General features: G+C 52.6%; 1 protein-coding gene across 1 annotated transcript in view; it reads right to left on the bottom strand.

Moving 5' to 3' along the window:
• OLFM2 (olfactomedin 2) overlaps positions 1–15,031 on the bottom strand; it is a 61,833-nt gene that overhangs the window by 1,219 nt on the left and 45,583 nt on the right. Inside the window, exons 2-5 of the mRNA XM_045546857.1 lie at positions 3,127–3,276; positions 1,780–1,926; positions 1,341–1,560; positions 961–1,067 (exon numbers count right to left, since the gene is read on the bottom strand). Of these exons, the coding sequence (XP_045402813.1) occupies positions 961–1,067; positions 1,341–1,560; positions 1,780–1,926; positions 3,127–3,276 (624 nt within the window). The remainder of the gene's footprint in view (positions 1–960; positions 1,068–1,340; positions 1,561–1,779; positions 1,927–3,126; positions 3,277–15,031) is intronic.

The raw sequence follows: 15,031 nt of genomic DNA, 5'->3' as shown, positions 1-15,031 counted from the left end.
TTGCATTGGCCATTCATGACCAATCATAGTCTCAGCAGGCACCACAGGTCTTAAAACAGACACTAAGTGGATCATGCTTGATCCCAAAGAATTGGGTAGAGGGTGGAATTGCAGTCCCCGGGGACTCACTGGGCCCAGGAATTCGCTGGTCATTGGATGACTAGTGGTCTCTGGACAGCCACTGGAAGATAAGAGGTCACTCAATTCCAATGGTTACCCCTGTAACCATGAGGTGACCAGGTGCGTCATCCCTCATCCTCCTCATGTTAATTAGCATTTGTGAGTGCCCTTATTACTGAGCTAAGACTCTTAAAAAACTTGAATGCTGACTTATCGTGACCATTTTAAAGATAAAGAAATTAAAGGTTTCCCTAGCTAAGAAGTGGTGGAATGGGAATGCAAATCCAAGTCTGATTCCCAAACCAACTGATTGGTTGAACCACCATCCTCCCTGGGAGGCCAGTGGTCATGGTGGAATGGTTTGTAGTCACCTCCTATCATCTCTGATGCCCAGTGGCCACCCAGGGACCAATGTCAGTTGCTAGGAGACTCTAGGAAGGTCACCATTGCAAGACGGTCACTAGGCAGTTGATGGGTGGTTCTTGTGGGTCTAAAGCATAGGCAGTCATGACCACAGAGGCCTGGAAGTCCAAGGTCATCGAGTAGTGCTGGGAGGGCTTCTTGTCCTTGGGAAAGTATTGCTCACTGGGTAGTTACTTAGAGGTCAGTGGTCACTGGAAACTGGTCAGTAGTGGCCTATATAGTTGTTGGAGGTCAACAGACTTTGGAGTGTCCTTAGCCAATGGGTGCCCACTAGATGGCCGGGGGAGGTTCAAGGGAGATGTAGGACATTTGGGGGCCATGCAAGAGCCACTGGCGTGGGATCCCTGGGCACCTATGGGCGCTCACAGGCTCTGGGCCCCCCAGGCTCTGACCCCAGAGGAGGGCACAGTCACTCACCCGGCTGTCCGCGCTGGGGGCCATCGTGTCCGTCATCCAAGAGCCGAAGCGGGACCCCATGGCCCGGACGGTGATGGGGTTACTGACCCCAGTCAGCTTCCCACAGCCTGAGAGGCAGGAATGGGTGGGGGTGAAGGTGGGAGACAAAAGGGACCGAGAGAGACAGGACAGGGACGGAATGTTGTGACCCAACTGGAAAGAGCTAGGGCCAGGGTGGGGAGTGGGGATGCATGTGAAGGAGGATTAAAAAATCTGGTCCCAATATGGAGTTTGGTTGGGGACAAGGGGTTGGAAGCCATTTATTTCAAGCGTCTGGGCACACAGGTGGGATTGGGATTGGCTGTGGAGGTCAGGAGTCAGGGTCAGGGGTAAAGGCATACCCAGCTTCTGGGCGCAGGCGTGGAGCCGGGCCTCGAGAGCCATCACCCGCTGCTGCAGGTCCTCATACCCGTAGGCGCCCATCTCCTCCTGGATGGCCGCGAGGCTGCCCGAGAGATTCCGCACCTCTTCCCGCAGGCGCACGATGGTCCGCGTGTCTGCCTTGTACTGCTCCAAGACCGAGCTCAGGGGCAAGAGCTCCGTCATCCTGTCCTTCAGCTCCTGCTGGCCAGGAGGGAACCGTCACCAAGCCTGACCCCTGGCCTGTGACCCAGATATGACTCCAACCTCTGTCTTTGATGCACACACCTGGCCCTTGACATCTGGCCCAGACTGGACCCTAGATTCTTCGCAGACACGAACGACCCCATTCTTGGAACTAACGGGCACCAAGGCACTGATCATTCCCTCCACCTCTGGCCTAAACCCAGAAGGACCCACCTGGAAGCTCTTGGCTGAGAGGGACCCATCGGCCACCCGGAGCCGCGCGTCCAGGCTCCGCATGAGGGTCTCCATGCTGCGCACATACTGCAGGTCACGATACGTCCGCAACTCAAGGACCTCCATGGACTGGGAGACGTTCTGAACCTAGGAGTGGGGACAGTTCAGGAGACCAGAACTCCTTCCCCCGCCCGCATCCTAGAGATGCCACAGACAAGACCTGGTGGGGCCACAGGCCACATAAACACCTGGCCAACCAGGCCACCCTGTCTTCCCCGATCTTACCAGCAGCCTCTCAGTAGCACATCCAGTTCATGCATCTGTCCCTCCTAGTCACTGCTCCCACCTGGTCCAGCCACCTCCTCCCTCGTCTCCCTGCTCCCACCCTCATCGTCTGCAGTCCGAGTTCCACACAGCAGCCAGAGGGAACATTTTAAAATGAAGTTTGTTTGTTTTTTTAAGAGACAGGGTCTTGCTCTGTCGCCCAGGCTGGAGTGCAGTGGCATCATCATAGCTCTCTGCAGCCTCAAACTCCTGGACTCAAGTGATCCTCCTGCCTCAGCCTCCTGAGTAGCTGGGACTATAGGAGCAGCCACCACACTCGGCTGATTTTTGTATTTTTTTGTAGAGACCCGGGGTCTCACTATGTTGCCCAGGCTGGTCTCAAACTCCTGGCCTCAAATGATTCTCCCACTTGGGCCTCCCAAAGTGCTGGGATGAGCCACCACGCCTGGCCCTGAGGAACATCTTGAAACATACGCCCCTGCCCTGCCCCCGTGGATAAGCGGGACTACAGTATAGTCATTGTTGACAATGGGAGGACAGCACATGCATGTCCCAAACTATCGGGGAATGCATCATCACTGGCATCAAGGCTGACAAAAGGGCAGTTCAGTTGAGCAGCGTCAAGGGGCAGCATTCTGTCTATAAGGGGCACTGAAACATACTTGTGGGTATATTGAATGGGGACCATTTTCTATTGACCACAATCAAAGGGGGAAGTTTTATTCAAGCCTCTTGGGGTAGATGGTGAGACCCCTGTCCGAGGGGCACAGAACACCTTCTTAGCAGGTGCGTCTGGTGAGCTGAAGGGCTGAGTGGGGCGTGCCAGGGCCCAGAGTCACACACAGGAGCCCCAGGTGCTGCCACTGGGGTCTTCCCGACTCCCTACCCCACAACACAAGCACTCGGCTTCCCTTCCAAAGAAGCCTTGAACAGATACTGGATAAAATACCTGTCAGCCAGCTCTGGGACTGACCTGAATGGGGCTGGAGGGTGGGATGGGAGCTGCGAGATTGTCACAGCCTCCGCGCCGCCCAGGCCCCGGGGCACCCGGCAGGTTCTCACCTTCTCCATCAGTTGTCGCAGCTCCCGACTCCTGCCATCTCGGGAGCAGGTGCTCTGCGCAGGGATCACAGCTGTGCAGATGCATTTCCCATCGGGGGCCTGGGCCGAGGTATACAGCTGCCAGCCCTCTTCTGGGCTCTGGAAGAGAGTCTGTAGAAAGATTGGGATCAGAGGGCAGGAACCAAATGGTGTGGGGGACTCACCTCGCTCTCACTGGCAGAGAAAGAGGGCCCGGGAAAATGACAGGTGCCCTTTGCCAGACACCTGGCATGTGCCGGACCATGTGCTGAGTGTCTGTTGGCTGTGATCTCAAGTCCTCCTCCGGAAGCCCCATTTCACAGATGGCAAGACTGAGATATGGAGGGGTTAAGGAACATGTCAAGGAACTGTGGGATTCAAGATAGAAATTCATTCTTCCACACACATTCGCACACTACACAACACCTCCATAATCACCCTTATAACACAGAGCCACCCGTAACAGCCTCCAAACCCGGACCTCCCTCTCTGACTCTCCACACAGCCCACGGTGACATACAGGCTCCGGAGAAATCTCAGGGGCCACGAAGTGCAAGCCTGCTCTCCCCCCACCTCACCTGGAGACACACAGGCAAGGTAATGGCCCAAGTGTGGCTAGAATGCTCACTGAGACACTGTAGGTCCTTGCATTGAAAGCATCGCCTCAGATACCTCCTAAATTAAACTTCAGATTGGTTTATGCTGCTCAGATAATCCCGTGATCAATTATAGCCGTGCTTCCCCAAGACATGCTCCTTGGGACACTGGCAGTCGTACCAGGTGTGCTGGGAAAAGGATGCTCTGTGGTCTAATCAATGTGTGCATCACTGGGTGAAACAAGTTTCTTTTCTGCAGGACTTATCAGAGCCTTTGAAATGCTAATGTGCATCAGGCAACTCGAGAGGGTCATAATTTGCAAACTGATTAGAAAATATCAAGTGAGAGCCTATTCTGTCCCAGGCATAGAATCTGGGATAGGATTAAGGAAGACAGGGGGTGAAGAAAACATCTGGTTGTTGCCCGTGGAGCTAGCAAGAGAGGTATCAGACTTGTAATCCCATTGACATTTCTAGAACCATGTCCTGCAGTTGAGTGCTTTGAAGAAATAGTGTAGGGAGTAACAGGGGGTGTTCCCCAGGCTGAGGGGTCTCAGCGAATGTGTGTCATTTGAGATGAACTTGAGGGATGAATGAGCTAGGAGAAGGGGAGAAAAGAGAGGACACTTCTGGCACCACAAATCCTGATCAATATTTGGTCCCAATCTTTGGTTGGTTTTGTTGTTGCTGTTGTTTTAGAGACAGGGTCTTATTCTGTTCCCCACACTGGAGTGCCAATGGTGCGATCATAGCTCACTGCAGCCTCGAACGCCTGAGCTCAAGCAGTCCTCCTGCCACAGCCTCCCAAGTAGCTGGGACTACAGGTGCCACCACACCCACCTAATTTAAATTTTTTTTTTTTTTAGAGACGGGATCTTGCTATGTTGCCCAGGCTGGTCTCGAACTCCTGGCCTTAAGTGAACCCCCAGCTCAGTCTCCCAAAGTGCCCGATCTTTTTTTTTTTTTTTTTTTTTTGAGACAGAGTCTCACTCTCTTGCCTGGGCTAGAGTGCAGTGGCGTCTGCCTAGCTCATAGCAACCTCAAACTCCTGGGCTCAAGCGATCCTACTGCGTCAGCCTCCGGAGTTGCTGGGACTACAGGCATGCGCCACCATGCCCGGCTAATTTTATATATATATATATATATATATATATATATATATATATATATATATATACACACACACACATATATATATATATATTTTTTAGCTGTCTAAATCATTTCTTTCTATTTTTAGTAGAGACGGGGTCTCATTCTTGCTCAGGCTGGTCTTGAATTCCTGACTGTAAGGTTTTTGGATAGACCGGCACCAGAGAAAGAAAGATGAGCAGAGTTGAAAGGGGTAAGCAACGAGGCTTTATTGGGGCGCTCCTGGCCGAGGTTCACGGGCCCCAAGAGAGAGAGACCCGGGAAGTCACATCGCCCAGAAGTCTGAGTGGGTTTATGTGTGTTTTTAGGGATGGAGGGTAGGGGTTTCTTTGGCAGGAAGATTTATGGTAGGGAGAACAAAGAATTGTCCCTTGAAGTTTTAGGGCGGGTATTGAGAAATAGGAGGGGCCGGTGGTATGTGTGGACTCTAGGAACCGAGACTCTTATCAGGGTAACCATCCAGGTGTGGTTGTCCTTTACGGTAGCTGGGCCTTGCAGGCATTGTCCTTAGCAGGTCGTGGGCTTCTTTTTTCCATTAGGGAGGGGAGGGGTGCCCGCCACCAGCCTTACACTGACCTCGAGCGATCCTCCTGCCTCAGCCTCCCAGAGTGCTAGGATTACAGGCCTGAGCCACCGCACCTGGCCCCGATCTTTTAAATAAGGCATGATGGTCTCATTTGTTCAACAAATATTTATTAAGCTCCTCCTGTGGGTCAGGCTCTATTCTGGATGTTGGAAACACAGCAGCGAGCAAAACACACACACAGCTCTCCCAGGAGATTTTAATAAAGTGGAGAGAGACAGAAATGAGTAATTGTCAAGTATTTAAAGTCGATTAGTATCCTAGAGAAGTAATGTGGATTAGAAAGGATTAGGGGAGATGTGGGCATCAGTGGGGGGTGGCTCAGGGTTGCAACTTTAGGTGTCACTTGAGTAAAGGCCTGAGGAAGGAGCCATTTGGACGTCTAGGGAAGGGTGTTCCAGGCAGAAGGAACAGCAAGTGCAAAGGCCCTGAGGCAGGACCATGCCTGGTGCGTTTTCAAAACATGGAGGAGGCCTGTGTGGCCAGAGCAGAGTGAACAAGGGGTAAGTGGAGGGAGGTGGGGGTGAGGAGGTGGTGGGACAGAGCGTGCCTTGTGCGAAGCAGAGAGGGCTTTGGCTTCTGCTCTGACAGAGGTGAGAGCCATGGAGGGTTCTGAGCAGAGGAGGGACATGCCCTGACTTGGATGTTCACAGTGACCTCTGGCTGCTAGTGGGGGAGGGGACAAGGGAGGACATCCAGGGCAGAGGTGACTCTAAGGCTGGTGGCAGGCACCCCTCCCTTCCTTAATGAAAAAAACAAGAAACCCCTCCTACTCCTCAATACCTGCCCTAAAACTGCAACAAAGAAATTCCTCACTCTTCCCGCCGAAATCTTCCTGCAGAAGAAACCCCCATCCCCCAGCCCAGAAAACATATATAAACCCACTCAGACTTCTGGGCGGGGCGACTTTTCGGTTCTCTCTCTCTCCCCACCCCCTAAAATCTCGCCTGGGCCCCACTCTCGGGACTCATTACCCTCACCCGGGAGCGCCCCAATAAAGCCTCTTTACTTATCCCTTTCAACTCTGCTCGTCTTTCTTTCTCTGGCGCCGGCCAATCCACAAAACCTTACCATTCGTGCCGAAACCCCGGAGGGGTGTTTGGCTGCGCCACCCCCTTCCGCAAACTCTCACGTTCCGGACCGGGACCTTTGCTGACTGCCTTTGAGTCCCCGATTGACTACCTCAGCCTGGGTGAGTCACCCCGTGTTGTCCCAGCCTGGATCCCCCACCGGGAGCCTCTGTTCTCTGGGAAACTGTTCCCTGTCCGTTAAACCGTGGGCCCACGTCGGAGGCTCCCCCATTCCGGGGGCCGAGGCTATTTGGGGACGCCTGAATTCCTCTCACCCCTTTCCGTGCCCCCATACTAGTCTCGGGCGGAGACGGCCCCCCAGACTTTTGCTGCTTCCCTACTGTTTCCCCATCCGGGCTGAGGCGACATAGGTAGCCAATCTTCCAAAATTCCCCGCGAGACGCCCCTGGGGTGTCTGCTGGCCAATCTGAAGGCCCTGGATTTAGCCATCCGGCCCAAGCGCCTCCTTCGTTACTGCAACACTGCCTGGCCAATGTATAAATTGGACAATGGCTCCCAATGGCCTGAGAATGAGACTTTCGATTTCAATATTCTACAAGACCTTGATAATTTTTGTCACAGGAATGGCAAATGGTCGGAGATCCCATATGTCCAAGCCTTTTTCTGTTTGCGCTCCCGTCCTTCTCTCTGTCTGACCTGCCACCCCGAACAAGTCCTCCTTGTGCTGGATCCCCCACCCCCCTCCGCCTCTTCTCCCTCTAACTCCCCACCGGGCGTCTCAGATGCCCCTTCTGCTTTCTCCGATCCACCCGAGTCTCTCAGCCCTCCCCCCACTCGACCTCCACCATACCCGGCGCCCCCTCACCCTCCCACGCCACCCAGCCGCTCGCCGCCGACGTCTCCCGTCAGCCACCACACTCACACCCACGCAAACCCCTCGCACCAGCCCCTCCTCTGTCCGGGGTGGGAAACGGCAGGTGCCAAAGTGGTCGTAGCCAAAGGGGTCTTACGGGTGCATGTTCCCTTCTCCCTTTCTGACCTCTCCCAGATTGAAAAGCGCCTAGGTTCGTTTTCTAATGACCCTGTAGCCTATACCAAAGAGTTCCGCTACTTGACACAGGCATATGACCTTGCCTGGCATGACATTTTTGTTACACTATCCTCTACCCTTACTACTGATGCAAAGGAGCGCGTCTGGGTGGCGGCTCAGGGACATGCTGACCAAGTCCATCTTACGGACCGCTCTGTGCCAGTGGGGGCCGAGGCTGTCCCTCGCAAAGAGCTGGAGTGGGAATACCAACTCGACACCCCGGCCGGCCAGGAGGGCAGGAAACGGCGGGACTGCATGTTGCAGTGTGTCCTTGCCGGCCTCCAGGCTGTGGCAGATCGCACTGTAAATTATGATAAACTCAGGGAAATCACTCAAAGGGCAGATGAAAACCCCGCGGCCTTTCTCAGCCGCCTCACAGATGCCCTTATCCAATATACCCACCTAGATCCTACCTCCCCCGCGGGGACTATTGTCCTTGCAACCCACTTTATTACTCAGTCCTCCCCTGACATCAGAAAGAAACTCAAAAAGGCAGAGGAGGGCCCTCAGACTCCTATCTGAGACCTGGTGAACATGGCATTTAAAATCTTTAACTCCCGAGATGAGCAGGCAGAGGCCCAAAGGGAGGCCCATGTCCGCCGAAAGGCACACCTGCAGGCCCGAGCTTTGGTTGCAGCCCTGAGGCTGGCGGGACTTGCAAAGCCATCGACCTCATCTAAGGTGACCAGCCGTGCTCCACCAGGCACCTGCTTCAAGTGCGGCAAGGAAGGCCACTGGGCCAACCGGTGCCCAAAGCCATGTCCACCTACCAAGACTTGCCCGGCATGTGGTCAAGAGGGACACTGGAAAAGTGACTGCCCCTTGGTCAGTCCTTCCATCCCTAGACCTGCCGATGGTGGTTTTGGGTCTGGCTGCTGAAGACTGAAGAAGCCCCAACTCAGCGACCCCATCACCCTTGCGAAGCCCAGGGTAACAACCAAGGTAGCGGGTAAGGCAGTGTCCTTTCTGGTTGACACGGGGACTACCTACTCTGTCCTGCCTTCCTTCTCAGGCCCTACTTATCCTTCCCAGGTGTCGGTTGTGGGTATTAACGGCAATCCCTCTCAACCCCCCACCACCGGTCCCCTAACCTGTCTAATAGATGACCGTCCCATCACTCATTCCTTCCTTATCATGCCCTCCTGTCCCGCTCCACTATTGGGAAGGGACTTATTAACCAAGCTGGACACCACCTTCCACTTTTCCTCCAGAACCTCTGCCCTCCTTCTTCTATCTCTCTCTCCAGATTCCTCAGCTCCACCCATAGCCTCTCCCGCCTTACCAAGTCCTACATACCCCCCCTGCCTGAACTCGTAGACCCTCAGATCCACTCCGGTGGTGGCCACACATCACACCCCCGTCCTCATTTGACTCAAACACCCTTCATCCATCCTTTCCTTCCCGGCCACAGTTCCCTATTTCACCAACCCACCACAGAGGTCTTAAAACCCATAGAACGTCTTCTGCACAAAAAACTTTTAATTCTGACCAACTCCCCCTATAACACACCCATTCTCCTGGTAAAGAAGCCAAATGGCTCCTACCGGCTAGTCCAGGACCTCAGACTCATTAATGAGGCAATTGTCCCCATACACCCTGTGGTGTCTAATCCCTACACTTTGCTTTCTCATATTCCTCCCTCTACTACCTACTTTTCTGTCCTGGACCTCAAGGACGCTTTCTTTACCATTCCTTTAGACCCAGCCGGCTACAATCTCTTTGCCTTTACGTGGGAAGATCCTGACACAAACATGTCATGACAACTCACTTGGACTGTCCTGCCCCAGGGGTTCAGGGACAGCCCCCCACCTCTTTGGTCAGGCTCTTGCCCAAGATCTTCTTCAATGCCCCTTACAGCTGGGCACTGTTCTCCAATATGTGGATGATTTATTACTCTGCAGCCCCTCACACTCCGACAGCCACACACACACTGCCTCTCTACTCAACTTTCTTGCCTCTAAGGGCTACCGGGTGTCCTCCAAAGTTCAGCTGTCTAAGCCTACTGTCACTTACCTTGGACTTAGTCTCACTCCCACTTCCTGTCATCTCACTGTTAATTGCCAGCACGCCCTTCGCGACCTCCAGCCACTCACCACTGCGGAACAAATTCTGTCCTTCCTCGGGTTCCTTGGTTTCTTCTGACACTGGATCCCCAACGTTTCTCTCCTTGCCAAACCCTTCTATGAGGCAGCGCGTGATGCCTCCGTTGGCCCTCTGTTAAACCCTCAGGCTGTCTGCTGCGTGTTCCTAAAACTTCGCGAATCTCTCTTACAAGCACCCCCCCCCAAGACTCCCTCATCCTAAAACACCCTTTAACCTCTACATGGATGAGCGCCAGGGCCTGGCCCTCGGCGTCCTCACCCAACCTCTGGGTCCTACTCCCATGTCCACCCCAGTGGCCTACTTATCCAAACAGCTGGACACCACAGTCCGTGGCTGGCCCCCCTGTCTCCACACCTTAGCCACGGCCACTACTCTCACCAGGGAGGCCCTGAAACTCTCCCTGGGACAGAACTTACATGTCTTCTCCACCCACCGCTTACAGGACCTTCTAACTCACCGCTCTTTAGCCCTCCTCACTCCGTCTAGACTACAGGGATTCCATCTCTTGTTTATAGAAAGTCCCACCATTACTTTATCTCAATCCCCAACTCTAAACCCTGCCACTCTGCTCCCCATTCCCTGCCTAACCCTGTCCTCACAGTCCTGCTCGGAAATGGTTGAAGCCTCCACTACCCCTAGAACCGATGTGTCAGACAAGCCACTTCCTATAGGGGACTTAATTTTCTTTGTTGATGGCAGCTCTGTCACAGGTGAGGACGGCAAATGCCGGGCGGCCTATGCCATTGTCTCTGCCTCTCAGGTAATAGAGGCCTCCCGACTTCGGGAGTGCACCACCTCCCAAAAGGCAGAACTCATTGCTCTCACCAGAGCCTTACACCTAGCCCAAGGCAGGAGTGTAAATATTTATACGGACTCCAAGTATGCGTTTATGATAGCTCACTGCCATGCTGCCATATGGAGAGAACGGGGCTTTCTCTCCACCAAGGGCTCCCCTGTTATTAACGCCACCCTCATCTCCCGTCTCCTCCCGGCCCTTCAGCTGCCCACTCAACTGGCTATCGTACACTGCAAGGGACGCAAGGGACACCAGACGGACGGGTCCCTGTCACTAAGGGAAACAACTATGCTGATACTGTCGCCTGCAGCCTAACATCCCCAAAACACCCTAATCCAGCTCCTCTTCTTTTCCTTTCCATTCCTTCCCTCCAACCTCGCTACACTCCAGAAGAGCACGACAGCCTTCTCGCCCAAGGGGGATCAACCACCACTGAAAGGCAACTTCTCTGTGCCCACATGGACTGATACCTGCCTCAGCCACTGGAAACTGACTCTGACATCTCTAACACTGGTATACAGCCCTGGTCTCAGAGAAATGCCGTCACTACATCAACAAATCCAGCCTGTTTCTCCAACGCCGCCTGCAGGAATGATCCAGAGTTACAGTAAATCAGACACTTCTTCACCCCTACTCTCCCCTTCCAGTCACCCCTCCACCAGCTGACTCCGGCCCACAGCCCCCACTACGCCCCTCAAAAGCAGGAAGTAGCCAGAAAGACCGCGGCGCCCCACTGTCACTAAAAGGCCGAATGTAAGGCTGGTGGCAGGCACCCCTCCCTTCCTTAATGAAAAAAAGAAGCCCCTCCTACTCCTCAATACCTGCCCTAAAACTGCAACAAAGAAATTCCTCACTCTTTGTGCAGAAATCTTCCTGCAGAAGAAACCCCCATCCCCCAGCCCAAAAAACATATATAAACCCACTCAGACTTCTGGGCGGGGCGACTTTTCGGTTCTCTCCCCCCCCCCCCGAAATCTCGCCTGGGCCCCACTCTCGGGACTCATTACCCTCACCCGGGAGCGCCCCAATAAAGCCTCTTTACTTATCCCTTTCAACTCTGCTCGTCTTTCTCTGGCGCCGGCCAATCCACAAAACCTTACATTTCGTGCCGAAACCCTGGAGGGGGCTTTGGTCTCGCCGGCCCGGCCTGGACTTTCGGCTGCACCGCCCCTCCCGTGGACTCCGGTCTTGGACCTTACAGGGACTTTGTGGATCCAGGCAAGTGATGACGGGTAGTGGCCATAGAGCTGGGAAATGGAAGATTCTGGTCCTATCCCGGATGGATGCATTCTCACGGGTATGGAAGGCACTCTGATAAAACCCCAAGTGTGTTACAGAGAAACAAAGCACCATGATATAATCGATCACTTGCACGGCCGTTACTAGATCACCCACAGAGGCTGTGTCCGGGAGCCACAGCAGAGAGAAGCCGGGCTGTGAGTTACGAGCCATGCTGGGGACTCCAGCCCACCTTTTTCTCTCCCACTCAATAGAGCCTTTTTTTTCTTTTTAAACTTATTGGAATGTGAGCAAATGATGTAATTGCACAGATGAGTGCAACTCCTCCACTAATTTATAAGAAAAATGAACCATTCATAAACACCACGCAAAGCTATTGTGATTAGTCATTTTAGGGCTGTATGTACACCCTTCCTAAACTGGGGGAACTCCCTTGTTAGGAATTCACATCCTCCTCCTCCCTTGGGGGAACAAATAACTCACATCCCTAGCCTTCCTTGCACCCAGGTAGGAGTTGGGTAGAGGCAACACTCACCCACTGCAGAAGCACGGTCCCCAACCTTTTTGGCACCAGGGACCGGTTTCACGGAAGACAATATTTCCACGGACTGGGGGTTGGGGGGTGGTGCAAGACCTGTTTCCTAACAGGCCACGGACTGGTACCAGGCCGAGGATCAGGGGTTGGGGACCAAAGCTGTAGATGGCTTTTTCTCTGGTGGGCAGAGCATGCCCATCTGCCCTTTGAAATAGGCAGGCAGGAGCTACCTTATACCTAGCAATCCTCAATAATGACTTATCAGCGCAAGTGATAAATACCAGCCTCCCTCTTCTCTCTCCCGGTGGGAGAACTCGGAGGTTTATGTTCCACGGAGTCTCCCAGGGGAGCCCACGGGGGCAACCTGTTTATTAACTCACCCTGCAGAGGTTTCCTTCACTGCCTCCCTCACTTCCCCACCCCTGACGGGTTCTTCCTGGGATCACCTGGCCTCATAGGGGCACTAATTGCACTCAAATTCTCTGCATGGGGCCGGGCGAGGTGGCTCATGCCGTAATCCTAGCACTCTGGGAGGCTGAGGCAGGAGGATCACTTGAGCTCAGGCGTTCAAGACCAGCCTGAGCAAGAGCGAGACCCCATCTCTACTAAAAATAGAAAAAATTAGCCCGGCATGGTGGCATGCATGTGCCTCTAGTCCCAGCTACTCAGGAGGCTGAGGCAGGAGGATCGCTTGAGCCCAGGAGTTTGAGGTTGTTGTGAGCTAGGCCGACACCATTGCACTCTAGCTCGAGCAATAGAGTGAGACTTGGCCTCAAAAAAAAAAAAAAAAAAAAAAACACCCCAGACAAAGAGGGTAGCCCAAGAAAACCTTCACTCCTCAGTTCTGGGAGAATGCAGAACTAGCTTCACCTCCTTTAATGACAAATCCAATTCTTTCAAAACAAAAAAACAATGAACATGAGCCCAAGCATCCCTGCCCATCCTCCCCTGGCTCTGCTCCCCAAGCAATTTGGACAGAACCCTCAAAGATCATCATTTGTGCAGGAGACACAGAGCCAGCCCAGTTCCGCATAATTAACATCTTCCTACATTTCCCAGCGTGTCCTCTGAAGCAAACAAACCATTTTCTCTCGACATAGGAAATATTGAATTGTAAAAGAGAAGCAAGATTTAAGTGACAGGGAGAGAAGGCCACCGTGGTTTTCCTAAAATAATTGTCTGCGTTGGACGCACCTCACTGGAGTGTTCTCTGCAGCAATGTAATTAAATGCCTGGGGTTTGGCTGCCAAATCACAGCACGCAGAGATCCTGAGTTTTGCCTGTCGGGTTTAAGTTCAAATGCACAGTTAAGTTTATGTCCCTAGGAATCACTTAGGAACTTTCCATGTTTGAGAGTCTAAATGCTGGCTTTCCCAGACTAGGTCTAGCTTGGAACCAAAGTCATGAACTCTCAGAGGTCAGAGCCTTATCGAGGGTTAGAGAGTGTCCCATCCTAAGGCAAATGCTTAGAACGGCAGGAGTGAGTTTTCTGAGCACAAAAATCTCCAGTCAAGGCTAGCGCAGTGGCTCACGCCTGTAATTCCAGCACTCTGGGAGGCTGAGGCGGGAGGATCACTTGAGGTCAGGAGTTCGAGACCAGCCTGAGCAAGAGCAAGACCTCGTTTCTAGTAAAAATAGAAAAATTAGCCAGGCGTCAATATGTGCGCCTGTAGTTCCAGCTACTTGTGAGGCCAAGGCAGGAGGATCCCTTGAGCCCAGGAGTCTGAGGTTGCTGTGAGTTTGAGGTTGCAGTAAGCTACGATGATGCCACTGCAGTCTACCCAAGGTGACAGAGTAAGACTGTGTCTCAAACAAACAAACAAACAAAAAGGATACTGAACCTCACTCGCCCCGTTATATTAATAAAATTAAAAATTAAAAAAAAAGAAAGAAAGAAATCTCCAGTTGAGTAGCCTGTCCCACCTCAGATGTGGCAAATGGGCCAGAAAAGCCAAGCCCCTCTCTCTGCTTGAGTTCAGAGAGTTCAGAGTTTAATATTCCAGCTAATGGACTTCTAAGAGGGTAAGCTATGCACACACATAACTGTTCCTGAAATCATCATTTCTGGCTGGGATTTTTCAAACCCTTTCACTGAAAATGCTGCTCTGATTAAGCACCCGTTCCCATAACGGGGTCCAGGATGAACCGAGTCTGAGACACGCAAGGGAAAGTTTTTCTTGCTGATGGGGCCAAGATCATTGTCTCCTCCAGCTCTGCTGCTTACGTTTTGGTTCAAAAACAATTCCTGGGGTTTCAGGGGGCAGAGAAATCGCTGGGGACGGCATTGAGCACCAGCCATAGGGAAATAGCCAACAGGATGAAAGCAAACGGCTGCCTCTTAATAAAATGAGGATATTATTGTGTTTGAGGCTGGATAATTGAATCAGAAAGCAGGGAGGCTTGGGGCTTACATATTTATTTGTACCCTGCCTGGTTCCAGAGAGGATTCTAAGTGGTTTACAAGGATATGTAAAATACCGCAAGATAGTGCCAATTAAATATGAGTGCAGGGATTAGATGTTTCTGGAGGGCAGTTTGCCAGTCCAAGCCAAGGCTTTAAGATTTCTGTATTTGCATTTTACCTGGTCACTCCAAAGCTGAGAATTCAGCCCGTGGAAGTCATGCCAACAAGCAATCCACCGCCACAAAGATGCTCATTAAAAAGGGTGCTGTTTAAAATCGAACAACTAGGATTTCTTTACCTCCACTTGCCCGACAGTAAGGGGATGGATTTTAAAAATTTAAGATGCATCCCCAAGATG

This window comes from Lemur catta, chromosome 1, assembly GCF_020740605.2.
Source record: "Lemur catta isolate mLemCat1 chromosome 1, mLemCat1.pri, whole genome shotgun sequence".
NCBI classification, from domain to species: Eukaryota; Metazoa; Chordata; class Mammalia; order Primates; family Lemuridae; genus Lemur; species Lemur catta.
Note: the sequence above shows the minus strand (reverse complement) of the source record. Positions and strands in the feature narration are given on the sequence as shown.